The 13,464-nt window shown below is 43.7% G+C and overlaps 1 protein-coding gene across 1 annotated transcript in view; it reads left to right on the forward strand.

The window, feature by feature from the left end:
• SLAMF1 (signaling lymphocytic activation molecule family member 1) overlaps nt 1-13,464 on the forward strand; it is a 37,839-nt gene that overhangs the window by 9,758 nt on the left and 14,617 nt on the right. The window contains exon 3 of the mRNA XM_002715225.5: nt 2,361-2,651. Within this exon, the coding sequence (XP_002715271.1) occupies nt 2,361-2,651 (291 nt within the window). The remainder of the gene's footprint in view (nt 1-2,360; nt 2,652-13,464) is intronic.

The following is a 13,464-nucleotide window of genomic DNA, read 5'->3' on the forward strand; positions in this document are numbered from 1 at the left end:
TCATGGAAGAGGCTTCAGAGTTTATCTTTCTTTTTCCTAAATTGCATGTGCGTGGCAGCTGAATAGCCGTTGCTCTCCCTCCCCAGACTTCCCAAAGGAAAGGGGTCCAGATGCCTGGGGGCTCAGGGGTCTAGAGCCCCAAGAGTCTTGGTTTGCAAGGAAGATTTTACTTGACAAAAGTAAGTTTTTCCAGTTAGAATACAACTGATCAAACCCAAGTTCTCTTTCACAGATGGGGACACTGAAATCCAGAGAGAGGTGGTTTGCACATGCTCACACATTGCTTGTGTAGGTGGCTCACTGCACTAGGGGCTTTGGGTGAAGAAAGATGAAATTCAGCCCACACACCACACACCCAGCCTGCCCCTTGGCACAAAACCACACCTCCCTGCGGGGAGAAAGCACCTTCTTCTTCTTCTTCTTTTTTTTTTTTTTTTGGAAATGAATAATGTTTTATTTCTTCAAAGTTTTTATTTAATGAATGCAAATTTCATAGGTACAACTTTAGGAATATAGTGGTTCTTTCCTCCATACCTGCCCTCCCACCCCTACTCCCTTCCCACCACCTACTCTCCCATCCCATTCTTCAGATTCATTTTTAGTTTAACTTTATATACAGAGGACCATCTCTATACTAAGTTAAGATTTCAACAGTTTGCACCCACCCACACACACACAATATACGTTTTGAGTACAAGTTTTGCAGTTAATTCTCATAGTACAACTCATTAAGGACAGAGGTCCTACATGGGGAATAAGTGCACAGTGACTTCTGTTGTTCATTTAACAATTAACACTCTTATTTATGATGTCAGTGATCACCCAAGGCTCTTGTCATGAGCTGCTAAGACTATGGAAGCCTTTTGTGACCACAAACTCCATCAGTATTTGGACAAGGCCACAAGCAAAGTGGAAGTTCTCTCCTCCCTTCAGAGAAAAGTACATTCTTCTTTGATGGCCCCTTCTTTCTACTGGGGTCTCACTCACAGAGATCCTTCATGTAGGATATTTTTTGCCACAGTGTATTGGCTTTCCATGCCTGAAATGCTCTCACAGGCCTTTCAGCCAGATAGGAAGACTTAAGGGTTGATTCTGATATCAGGGTGTTATTTATAGCAATTGTAATTCTAGGAGTCTGCTGTGTAGACTGCTTCCCATGTTGGACATTCCCTCCTTTTTCTCCTTTTTAATTCTGTCTATTATTATTACCAGGCACTTGATGTTATTTATATGATCTCTTTAACACTTAATCCTATCTATATGTTCACTTTAACACTTAATATGATCACTGTAACAATTAAGATGTGCCTTGTTCTTAATCGAATGCGGGCTCTGGTCATAACATTGCTTAGTTGCAGTACATAAATTAGAACTCAGACCCAGCTAATCCCAAGCCAGAAGCTTTTTGAACCCCTTTAACTGCCAATTCCACTTGAAAGCACCTAGAGTTTGTGTCGCTGAGACCTAGAGGCTCACCTGGCTTCACAGGAATTCTGATAGCCACATGGGACTTTCTCACTTGTTCAACGTGACTTCCTTGTTGCTGATGCTGGGATATAAGGGACTCCACCTATCTCTCATTTCATTAAAATCTTCAGGCAACTAGAGCAAGGATGTCACTACCGACCCTAAGCCTCCTCTGCCCCAGCATTCCTTTTCCTTCAAACAGTGCATTCAGAATGTCCCCAAACCTCCCAATAGGTAAAGAGTATGTTTTACCTCTCTTGGACTCAGTTTCCTCATCTGTGAAATGGAAATAATTATGACCAGACAATAGCTATTGAGAAGATTAAAGAAGATGATGAATGTGAAACACCAGCAGTGTGCTTGCCCTGGTGTAGTTCATAAATAAACAGGTTTTCCCTCTTCCCTTGCCTATTTTATGGTGTTAGAGAGGAATAGATTAAGAGGCCTATGGCTGTCACAGAGAACTACCTCATACACACAAAAGCAGTTGCTGTACACACACACACACACACAATGATGAAACATCACCACAAAAAAGTCATCCTTTGGGGTCTAAGAGATACTACTTGAAGTCAAGTAAAACCCATGGGGGATGACTTGACAGTAAAGCACACTTATATAACACAGGAGAACAATCTAGATCAAGAACATCAGGAAGTACAAGCAGATCCCCATCAGTGTTGGTCGAAGGGAACAAAAACTAAAAACTAAATTCTCTATTTTATCCCAAGGTAGTGTAGTGGGGAGTGAGAGGTGGGGTGAAGCAGTTGTTCCCACGGCAGATGAACCACACTAAAGCCCCTCGGGGAGGGAAAAGTGCTGTACCGAGTTCTAATAAGGAGAATTCAAGGGGTTCATGTCAGTGATGGCTCCCTTCCTCCCCCTCCTGACAGAGCAGGTCTCCACTCCAGAAATTAAAGTGTTAAACAGGACCCAGGAGAATGAGAACGGGACCTGCAGCTTGATGCTAGCCTGCACGGTGGAGAAAGGGGACCATGTGGCTTACAACTGGAGTAAGAAGGAAGGCCTCCACCCACTGGGCTCAGCCAACAGCTCCCACCTCCTGCACCTCACCCTTGGCCCCCAGCATGCTGACAATATCTACAACTGCACCGTGAGCAACCCGGTCAGCTCCCGCTCCCAGGCCTTCAACCCGTGGTCTATCTGCAGGTCAGACTCCTCAGGTGAGTATGCCTGTGGCAGCTGGTGCACTGCAATAATGAGCAAGGGCTCCGTAGCCACCTGGGCCACCTGCCCTGCTTACGCCACCATGGCCTTCCTGTTGGTTACCACACTTTTAATTTTCTTTACGGTTTGCAAAAGCCTCCCCTGTGTGCTTTCAGGGAGCGCATGCTCATCTTGACCTGGATGACATTATAATGCTCAGGACAGAGTTGCGAGAACCAGAGGAAATGATGCAGCCAGACCCAGAGCCCAGGTCTCCAAGGTGTGATCCTTCCCTTCTGCCTCCTGCCCTGGCTCCAATCTGTAGGAGTGACTGGGGAAAAGGACTGCAGGTGGCAGATCTTGACTCCCAAGTCCATGCTTCTGTACTGGTGGGGCACTTCAACATCATCAGCATGTGTTTGTTGACCCCTTACACTGCAGGTATCAGGACTAGATACGCAATGTGAGCTCTGCTGTCCTCCCATGTGTATTAAAGACTTGACTGGCTAAAGAAAATGTGATATATATATATATATATATATATATACACACACACACACACACAATGAATACTACTCAGGCATATAAAAGAATGAAATCCTGTATTTTGTAGCAAAATGGATGCAACTGGAGACCATTATGCTTACTGAAATAAGCCAGTCCCCCAAAAATACAAATATCATATTTTTTATCTGATATGTGGCAGTTAATGTAGAATACAAAAACAACGTGTAAGAATGAAACCGCTATCTTATTATTTGATTATTGTTTATAACTCTTGTCTGTATTCCTGTGGAACAGTGGTTTTTCCACTTTTTACTTGTTGAACACTATGGCTAGTGGTGCATTAAGCTTGTGATTATACACTAAATTGAAAGTATGTTATTGCAAAAACTAAAGGAAAAAAAGAAAGGAAGGAAGGAGGCGGGTATTGAGGAGGGAGGGACGGAAGGAGGTACTGTTATCTTCTTAGAATTATTATCTATGAAAAACATAAGACCTGTTCTCTTTACATTAATAAGATAAGAAAGGAAATAAAAAAGACCTAGAAATAAGAAAAGTGATAAAAATAGCAACGACTTTAATAAAACTATTATAGATGTTAAAAATGCTCAGTAATAACGCAGGACATAATGAAAGACCTCATCTTATGTAATAAACAGAATCCCAAGGGAGGTCAGAGAGCCAGGGATGTCAGAGAGACGTCGGACTCTAGTTGGAGGGAACACTGATCAATTGCAAAGCACTTGATTATTAACAAAGCACTTTCAACCGTATGACCTCTTTTGACCCCTGCAGTGACCTTGTTAGATAGGAATTATTATCCTCACTTTACAGATTTGGAAATTGACATTCGTAATGTTACATGCCCTCCTCAAGTTTCTTCATCTTGTGAAGAGTGGAGCTAGCAGTGAAACCTCAGTCTTCTGTTTTTTCTAGAAAGAAAGCATAATTGTTCTGTTACCAAAAGGAAGAGAGAGCTGAATAAGTAAGTTCATCTAACTACTTAGAAACAGGCTTGAACACTGCCTCCGTCACACCAACAGATCCTGTGTCCCTGTCTCAAGCAGGCTCAGGGGCAGCAGGACAATGCTGCCGGCCCTGTAAGGCATGGCAAGGCTTATGCCCTGACATTCTCTTCTCTGTGTCTACTGAGGGAATATAGGAGTCATTCCAAGGAAACCTCTGCCCGCAGTAGACCTGGTGACCATGGGGTGGCCAGGTTACCAGAATCCAGCCAGCTTATGTGCTCAGCAAAGCACCTCCTGCCATGAGACCCCCTGGATTGTTACCAGGTGGATAGCTGGGAAAATCCCCCTTTCAAGAAGCTGGATGGCACCTCACCCAACCATTTTATGGCAAGCCAACCATCTGTGTGACAAACTGCATGTGTCTGGCCACTTGCAGACAAACCATAATCAGAGGCTATCTCTCCAGCTCAAACCTCTATCCCTTCACACAGTTGCTCAGAATAGGCTAGCAGGACCAGGAGAGCAGTGTTGCATAACAGACAGTTTACAGAATGAGGCCCCTGAGCTCCTAGATCTAATGCTGCATTTTCTACTTAGAAGAGGAAGTCATTCAACCTCTCTGAGGCTTAGCTTCTTCATCTACAAATAATGACAACTAACAGTTATGTGGCTTCTCATCACATCTTCCTAGCAGCCAAATCATCTTGATAGACTGCTATCCCCTCTTTACAGATGAAGGAGCAAAAGTATGAAAAAGTTGGGCAAGGTTTTACACAGCAAGCAATGGGGCTGGGTTCTCTGATCCTGGGATTCTCACTAGTATTAGTGTAAGAGACAGTGCACCTAAATACTTTATAAATCATAATGAAAATGTGGTTTTTTTCCCTTGGTGGGGAGGAAGTGGTAGCCATTACCCTAGCAGCATAACTCTGGTTATTGCAGCCCTATTAAAGACAGGGCACCCAATGCTTTGTCTTGGCCTATCCTTTAAAAGGAAGAGAGCTCTATCATGCTTCTCCATGCGGTTTCACAAGAATGTGACTAGTGTACACCAAAGTCTTGATGAACCGTCAAGTTTATGCTTGGGGCTCTGGGCCCAGAACAGCCTACGGAGACATGTGAAGATACTATTTGCACCTAAGCCACTTTGAGGACTGAGAATCCACTAGTCTGAACCAGGTTTACTGACTATGAGGCAGCTCTTATCTATAACTTGGTGTGGAGGGACAAGAAGCAGCAGAGACATAGCACTGTGGCAAGAGCCCCATCACAATCTTGGCTCCGTCATCAAGAGAGCTACCCGCCATAAGGCAGCTATGTCCTTCCCTTAAGCCTGCTTAATCATCTGAAAGATGAAAAAGGTGAGCTAGTGAAGTGTCTACCAGATGGATGGTCTGTGAATCATTGTGTGTGTATGTCAATAGGAACTGCTAGTAAAGGGTTGCCAAGGAGTATTGGTTGTTAGGGTTGTCACCAGAAAGCACTACAAACTAAATGGGTTAAACAATTTACTGTCCCATAGGTCTGGAGGTTAGACTCCCAAGATCAAGGTCTTAGCTGGTTTTGTTTCTTCTGAGGCCACTCTCCTTGACTTGCAGGTGCCACCTTCTCCTTGTGTGTGTACATGGTCTTTCTTTCCTGTTCTTATAAGGAAACCAGTAAGAGTAGATTGGGGCAATCCTTGTGACCTCATTTTAACTTAATTGTTTCCAGAAAAAAAGGCCCTATCTCCAAATACAGTCACATTCTGATAAATTGGGCATGAGAATGTCAACATATTAATTTGGAGGAAGAGGCACAATTAAACTTCTAGCACTCTCCTAATGGCTTCATTTTAACTTGATTACCTCTTTAAAGACCCTATTTCCCAACAAGGTCACATGTCAATTTGAGGAAAACACAATTCAACCTGTAACACAAGGACATCTCCTCTGGGGCTGGGAGACTATACCATATCTAAAGCAGATCACACAGCTAGTTTGCTCTATGTCCTTCCCAGTTCACCATGTTGTCTAAATTATTGGAAAAAAAGAGTTTTATTGGTACATTTATTTGTGTCTGCAAATGAACACCACTAATTCTTAAGGCACTGTTCTTAGTTTGACATTCATTGAGGTTTTATGTTGCAGCACTGTCCTCAATGCTGAGTGCACAAGTATGAGGAAGACATGATCTTTGTCCTTAGGAATGAGATAGCTCCATAAATGGAACCCTAGATTACAGTGTGAGACAGGTGCAAAGCAGCAATGCAGGCAAAGTAACAAAAAGGAGGGATACTGTTAACACTATATCAAGGAATTAGGGAGAACGTCACAGAGGCTGTGACATAAACTGGGTTTCAGGCATAAATAGTAATTATCCAAGATGACAAAAGACTTCAAGCAATGAGAAAAGCAGAGCCAGCTGGGTCTTGTTCTGTGTTATCCCTTAAGTGATGGGAACTAATAGAGTTTTAAATACAGTAATCCCATCAATTTTGTATTTCAGAGAGGAAATTCAGTCACGAGAGAATAGACTGAAGCAGGAAAGAAGTAGAAGAGAAACTAGTTATGGAGGGACCTGGCTGCCCTGATCTTTCAAGAGATGCCGATACCCGCACCACAGCCATGATTGTTTGTCTAAAGTAGATTTCTTTCACGGGCACTCAAAGGGAAGCCACAGCCTCAGGGTGAAATGCTGGGACAACCAGGCTTATTAGAGGCCACCATACATAAACAGGACAATGGTTTTAAGGTATTTTTCACGTTCATTAATGAAAACCTCAAACTTGTTAATGATGTAATTAGACCAAACAGGACACCATGTCAGCACTATCTTTTGACACGACTCACTCAAGCTAAACCACAGAAAAACATATTTTTCTTGAAATCTTTTTTTCTTTTAAATGGCATTTTTTCCAGGCTGTTTTTCTTATAGTCATATTTGTTCCCATTGATATTTTGGCGTTTTTCAGTAAGAAACACAATAATGTCTTTAATAATGAAGCAGTTTTATTGCAAAGTCCAATCCTAGTGGGCAACAAAACCGTCTATCTAGGTCATGTGAAGGATGTTGATGTGGGTCAGCGCTGGACAGCATGCAACTTGCCGGTGCCCTTAATCACAGTGTTCCTAAATAGTCATGTCTGTGCTAGGATAGTTAATATAAAACCTGTGACAATCAACTAGAAGGGAATGCCCCTGGAAGCTCATCTTGAAAAGGAGACCTCTTTCAGTATATTAACAAAAAGCTAGCTCAGCAAGTCTGAGTTAGCTGGGTGGAAGAAAGGGTTGACACCTGCCAGTCAACTCTAGGGGCTCCCCCTTTCTCACAAAGCCATTTCCTCAAACAGGGAGATCCCATTGTTAGAGTCACCCAAATGTTCTATGCACGGGGGCCAGGCCCATTCCACAGTCTTCCCAGTCTAGCAAGCCTGAGATCGTGGTGGAAGCATGGAACCTGGGCACATGTCATCAGCCAGAGCATTGTCACATGGTTACACCTGCTAAAGGGAAGTTGAGAAATGTGGTTTAGCTGGGAAGCACGTGCCTGGACAAGACTTGCATTACCATGAAAAAAATGAGAGAAGCAATATTGGGGGCACAGTCAGTAGCCCCAACAACACAATGCTAAGTGGGATAGGCAGGCATAATGAATTTTTCCAGAAGCTGTTGACTCTGTAAAAAATGTTTACTTGGCTGGTCCCAGACCTTAAATTAGTATGTAGTTCGTGAGCATCCTTCCCCACCCCCAATTCTGAGTGGAAACCGCCAACAAAATCTCTCTTGAAGATGGCCGACTTCAAGGAGACGCGCTCCACGCTGGCAGCCTTGCTGACAGAACCACATCAAAGGCAGGAAAGAGATCCGGTACTCTAGGGCCGTTACGTGAGCGTCTCTGTGTCTCCTGGGGGTGAACTACATTTGTTTATCAGGTTCTTTTTTATGTTCTCCTTTACCCTCCTTTAAAAATAAGATTTGGGGAGCTGAGGAGAGGGAAGCTTTCACGTTTCTAGGGCAACAGACTTGCAGACCGTAAAGGGCCTCTGGCGTTTTCCTTGGAGGCGTGGCTACGTGCCCAGTTCCCACAACCGCCAGAGGAGAGGGCCGCAGGGTGGAGCCCGATGTGAAGTCGTCCTCTTAAGCCACACAGGAGTTCTCAACCGGCCTGCGCAGCCCCCTCTGAGAGACTCCAGCGGGGAAAGGCCCCCGACCTCTGGTCCAAGAGTGTTCAGGCAGTGTTTCTTTGTGAATGAAGGACGGTGGGATGTGAGATCACCACCTGAAGGCCTCCCCACGTGACCGAACAAAAAAGAGGAAGAAATGAGACATGGAGTTTCTGCCCCAGGAAATGGTGGTTTTGAAGCACAGGTGACCTGCTGCAGGCAGAGACACACACTTGCCTCCTGGCTCCATTCTCGTTCTTATAAAGCAAAAGCCTAGTAGGTCATTGCCCCTTCGCTCCGACTCCTGCCTTAGGCCATTAAGAAGGTGACCCTGAAACCTCCCCATGTTGGTCACTGAGATTATGCTTCATAAAGGGTTCATGACACTCTTCCACCATACCTATTCGAATGGCCACTGACTTAATTTAATTTAGTTCATCAAGTATATATTGAGTAGTCCCCCCATAAGCTACAAGAATTACCTTCATAGGGTTCAGCTGGAACTTCCATACCTTACCAGGCAAGGAATCTGAGTGTGTGTTGGATGATTCTGTATGAGAAAGGGAGATATGTTAATCTACAGAAAAAGAGGAAGAAAAGATCTGACGCTGTTAGGTGATGAAAGCTGCCTGGAACACGATGGAGTCTGCTCCCAAGACCCGGAAATCTTATGCATAGAAGTCTTGGTGTAGGGTTCTTTTGTTTTTGTTTGTTTGTGGGAGTTGGTGAAGGTACTGAGGCTTGAACCCAAGACAGCACTGAGTAGGAAGAATAGGAGCAAGGACTTAGAGGAACCCAGGAAATTTTCTTCAGAAATGACAAAAATCATAGACAGCCTGGTCCCAACAAGCTGGGAAGTCGCATTTTGTCCACATTTATATGAATTCCCACAGCATAGATTTCCTGACACGTGGTTCCCATATAAACATCACAGTTAGAATATAGCACCAAGTGAGTAAGCACGGAGAGTAAAATTAACTGAACCTGCAGCACAGATAGGGAAATTAAGTCATAAGCAAAGGGCAGGATGGAACAAGAACAGCTCTGGATATCAGTGAGGAGACTTCTTTGGACTTGAGATCACACCCGTCTTACTGTCTTTCCCATCAAGCAGAAGAATTTACCGAAGACCTATCATGCGCTGAGTCATAAGAAAGCCTCCAAGGAAGTATTACATGTGAGATGGTCTCTGGTCTCCAAGGAATTGGGGAAGTGAGACTAGTAGAAGGAGTCAATGCCCACTGACCACATAGCAGGTTCCAGGCACTTCTCGGGAAGCTTTCTGTAGGTTACTACTTCATCGGAACAACTCTGCGAGCTGAATGTTGCTATGCTCGTATTGCAGATGAAGGGACTGAGGCCCCAAGGCTATGAGTAGCCTGCCTACCTTGTTTATTTATTGGCTTTACATTTTTTCATCTCAAATGAAATTTGAGATAAATATTATCTTTTGAAATGATATCAGTGATTGAAGTGTTTGTCCTCAAATTAGCTGTTACTTTAGAAGTTCCCAAAATACATGTGATGGAAGAAAAAAGAGGAAATGGTCTCAAAAGAGTAAGTGCTATCATCAGGGGATCTTCAAAAAGTTTGTGGAAAATGATTAATTACAAAACTAAGCATGGGTTTCAAAAATTTTTTGCACTGAAGTAAATCTGTCCTTTAATTCCATTTTTCCATGAACTTTTTGATGTCCTCTCACCTGTTTGTGGGGTCAGTTCCGGGGCTTGAAAGAAACACTAAGCTTCAGCTGCTGATTGTGCTGTTTCTGTTAGTATTTGGAAGGTTTCTCCTTGGTCCCTGCTGGTCACAGCATAAGCCTTGACTCAGTCTCCTTCTCTGGCCCACACAACTGTACACAGAGGATTCCTGGCCTTTCAGAGTGGTCAGCCCATGGGAGCATGGGGCTGTTCACAGCACACCCCATCAGGTTCACAGAGCAGCCTCAGCAGTCATCAAAATCTTATGCTTTGTTCAAATTCAGGAGTATTTTTAGAATTATCTGCTTGGGGTGAGCCTTGTGGCATAACAGGTAAAGCCACTGCGTGCAACATTGGCCTCTTGTATGGGCACCAGTTTGTATCCCAGACACTTCTCTCTCTCTCTCTCTCTACCTCTCTACCTCTCTCTGTAGCTCTGTCATTCAAATAAATAAATAAATCTTAAAAAAAGAAAAAAGAAAAATTCTATAGATATTCGTTAGGTCGATTTGGTCTATAGTATCAATTAACTATTGTTTCCTTGCTGCTTTTCTGTCTGGTTGATCGGTCTATTGCTGAAAAAGGGTATTTTTTTAAAAAGATTTATTTGTTTATTTGAAAAGCAGAGTTAAAAAGACACAGAGGCAGAGAGAGAGAGAGAGAGAGAGAGAGAGAAAGTCTTCCATCCTCTGGTTCATTCCCCAGTCCCCAAGTGGCTTCAACTACTGGGGCTGGGCTGATCCAAAGCCAGGAGCCAGGAGCTTCTTATGGGTATCCCATGTGGGTGCAAGGACCCAAGGACTTGGGCCATCCTCCACTGCTTTCCCAGGCCATAGCAGAGAGCTGGATTGGAAGTGGAGCAGCCAGGACTCGAACTGGCACCCATATAGGATGCCAGCACTTCAGGCGGCGGCTTTACCAACTATGCCACAGTGCCGGCCCCCAGTCTGTGTCTTTTAACTGGAAAGTTGAGGCCATTTACGTTCAAGGTGACTATTGATAAGTAACAACTTGGCCCTGCTGTTTTTCCATAAATATTCCTGTTGTTTACCTTGGATTTCCTTTGTACTTTTACCAGGAGATTTTCTGCCTTCACCTTCTTTCATGGTGATGACCATGTTTCTGTGTTTCTGTGTGCATCACATCTTTATGCATCTTTTGTAAGGCTGGGTGAGTGGTGACAAATTCTTTCAATTTCTGTTTATTATGGGAGGTCTTTATTTCACCTTCATTCATAAATGAGAGCTTTGCAGGATACAGTGTTCTGGGTTAACAGTTATTTTCTCTTAACACTTGGAATATAGCTCACCATTCTCTTCTAGCCTGTAGGGTTTCTGATGAGAAATCAGCTGTGTGTCTAATTGGAGATCCTCTGAAAGTAATCTGGCGTTTCTCTTGTGCACATTTTAGAATCTTTTCTTTATGTTTGACTGTGAAGAGTCTCACTTCAGTGCTTCGTGGTGATGATCTTTCCTGGTCATATGTCTTAGGAATTCTATGTGCTTCCTGTACTCGGACATCCCTTTCTTTCTCCAAATTAGGGAAGTTTTCTATAATTATTTCATTAAAAAGGTCTTCTAATCCATTCTATCTTTCCATGCCTTCAAGAATTCCTAAGACCTGTATGTTGGGTCATTTGGTAATATCCCATAAATCTCTGACACTGGTTTTTAGTTTCCAAATTTCCCTTCCTTCCTTCCTTCCTTCCTTCCTTCCTTCCTTCCTTCCTTCCTTCCTTCCTCTCCTCCTCCTCCTCCTCCTCCTCCTTCTCCTTCTCCTACTTCTGCTGGACTATGAAATTTCAAGAGATTTGTCTTCTAACTCAGATATTCTTTCTTCTGCCTCACCAAGTCTGTTAAGGCTTTCCATCACATTTTTAATTTCATCTATTGAATTCTTCATTTCCAAAATTTCACTTTGATTTGTTTTTAAAATCTCAATCCTATGGGAAAATTTATCATTCATTTCATGTGTGGGTTTCTTTAATTCATGAATTTGATTCTGATTACTTCTCTTTTTTATCTTTTATTTAATGAATATAAATTTCCAAAGTACGACTCATGGGTTACAATGGCTTCCCCCCCATACCGTCCCTCCCACCCACAACCCTCCCCTTTCCCACTCCCTCTCCCCTTCCATTCACATCAAGATTCATTTTCGATTATCTTAATATACAGAAGATCTGATTGCTTCTAAGTCATCCTATGATCAATCTTTTGAATTCTGTTTCTGGCATTTCTTCCATCTCTTCATTTTCAAATTCTGGTATTGAAGTGTTGTTGTGTTCCTTTGGGGGTGTCATGTTGTCTTCCTTATTGTTGTTTCTTGATTTTCTGCATTTATTTTTAGGCATGTGTGGAGATACTTATTGGTTTTTTTCCTCCTGTGGTGGCTTATATCTTTGGACTATGCCTCTCTGGATTAGTGGAGTATGTGTTGGATGTGGCCAGAGATCTCTGTTAAGTGCTCCAGAATGAGGGGAGTGTCCAAGGTGAACCCAAATAGGGTGTGATAAATCTCTTTCTTTTATTAGAGGGAAGGTTTAATCTACTCTGTTGGTGTAGTCTCATGCTCACCTCCTCTCCTCCAAGGAGACCAAGGCCTGGGGGCTAGGCCCCGTGCATACAGTATTCATCCGTGCTGCCACAAGAACCATACAAAGGATCTGTGCAGTCCTCGGTGTGAAGATGGATCCCACAGCAATGACCCTCACCAGGGAAACCAAGGAGCCCCAAGCATGTAGAACTGCCCACAGTGACTGCCCAAGGACCCAGCCACACCCTGTTCCCTCACATACAGCCACAGTGTTTTCACAGTCCTGGCATACAAGGCTCCTACCGTCAGGAGCACCTGTCAATTCTCCCAGATGGACAGACTCAAGCATCTCCTCTTGTCTGGTTGCTGAGAGCATGGACACAAGTTGTTGTAGCTGTTACATATGTCCAAAATGGCACCCGCCACCTCTCAGCTAATTACAAGATGCCAGTGCCAGTGCCAGGTGGTTGGGGAGAGAGAAATGTGCCCCCATCTTTTCCCCTCCAGGTTGGCAGGTACACTGTCACCCACAGAGCTCCAAGCTTGACTCATACCAGGCTCTTCCAGCAGTTTTATCTCCTGTACCTTGGGCTGCTGCAGTCTGGTCTCACCTCACTCTCAGCTGCTGGGGTCCTGAGTTGTGTGAGTCCACACCCTCCATAGAGATCCATTGTCCTTCTAATTTGCATGGAGTTGCCTCTGCTGTTTTATCCCTACTCTACCCTGAGATTGCTCTCTCTCCTTATTTTTTTTTTGTCTTCCCCAAGACTAGAGCAGTAAGCTCCCTCCCTGTTATGCCATCTTGCCTCTCCTCCCCAGGTATCTTTCACTGTTTTCCCTGGCCATTAGCAGTGGGCTGGATTGGAAGTGGAGCAGCCAGGACATGAACCATAGCCTATATGGGATGCCAGTGTAGTAGGCAGCTGCTTAACCAGCTATGCCACAATGCCCACCTCATTTTTAATTAGATCATATGACT

The sequence above is a fragment of the Oryctolagus cuniculus genome, chromosome 7 (genome assembly GCF_964237555.1).
Source record: "Oryctolagus cuniculus chromosome 7, mOryCun1.1, whole genome shotgun sequence".
In the NCBI taxonomy this organism is placed as follows: domain Eukaryota; kingdom Metazoa; phylum Chordata; class Mammalia; order Lagomorpha; family Leporidae; genus Oryctolagus; species Oryctolagus cuniculus.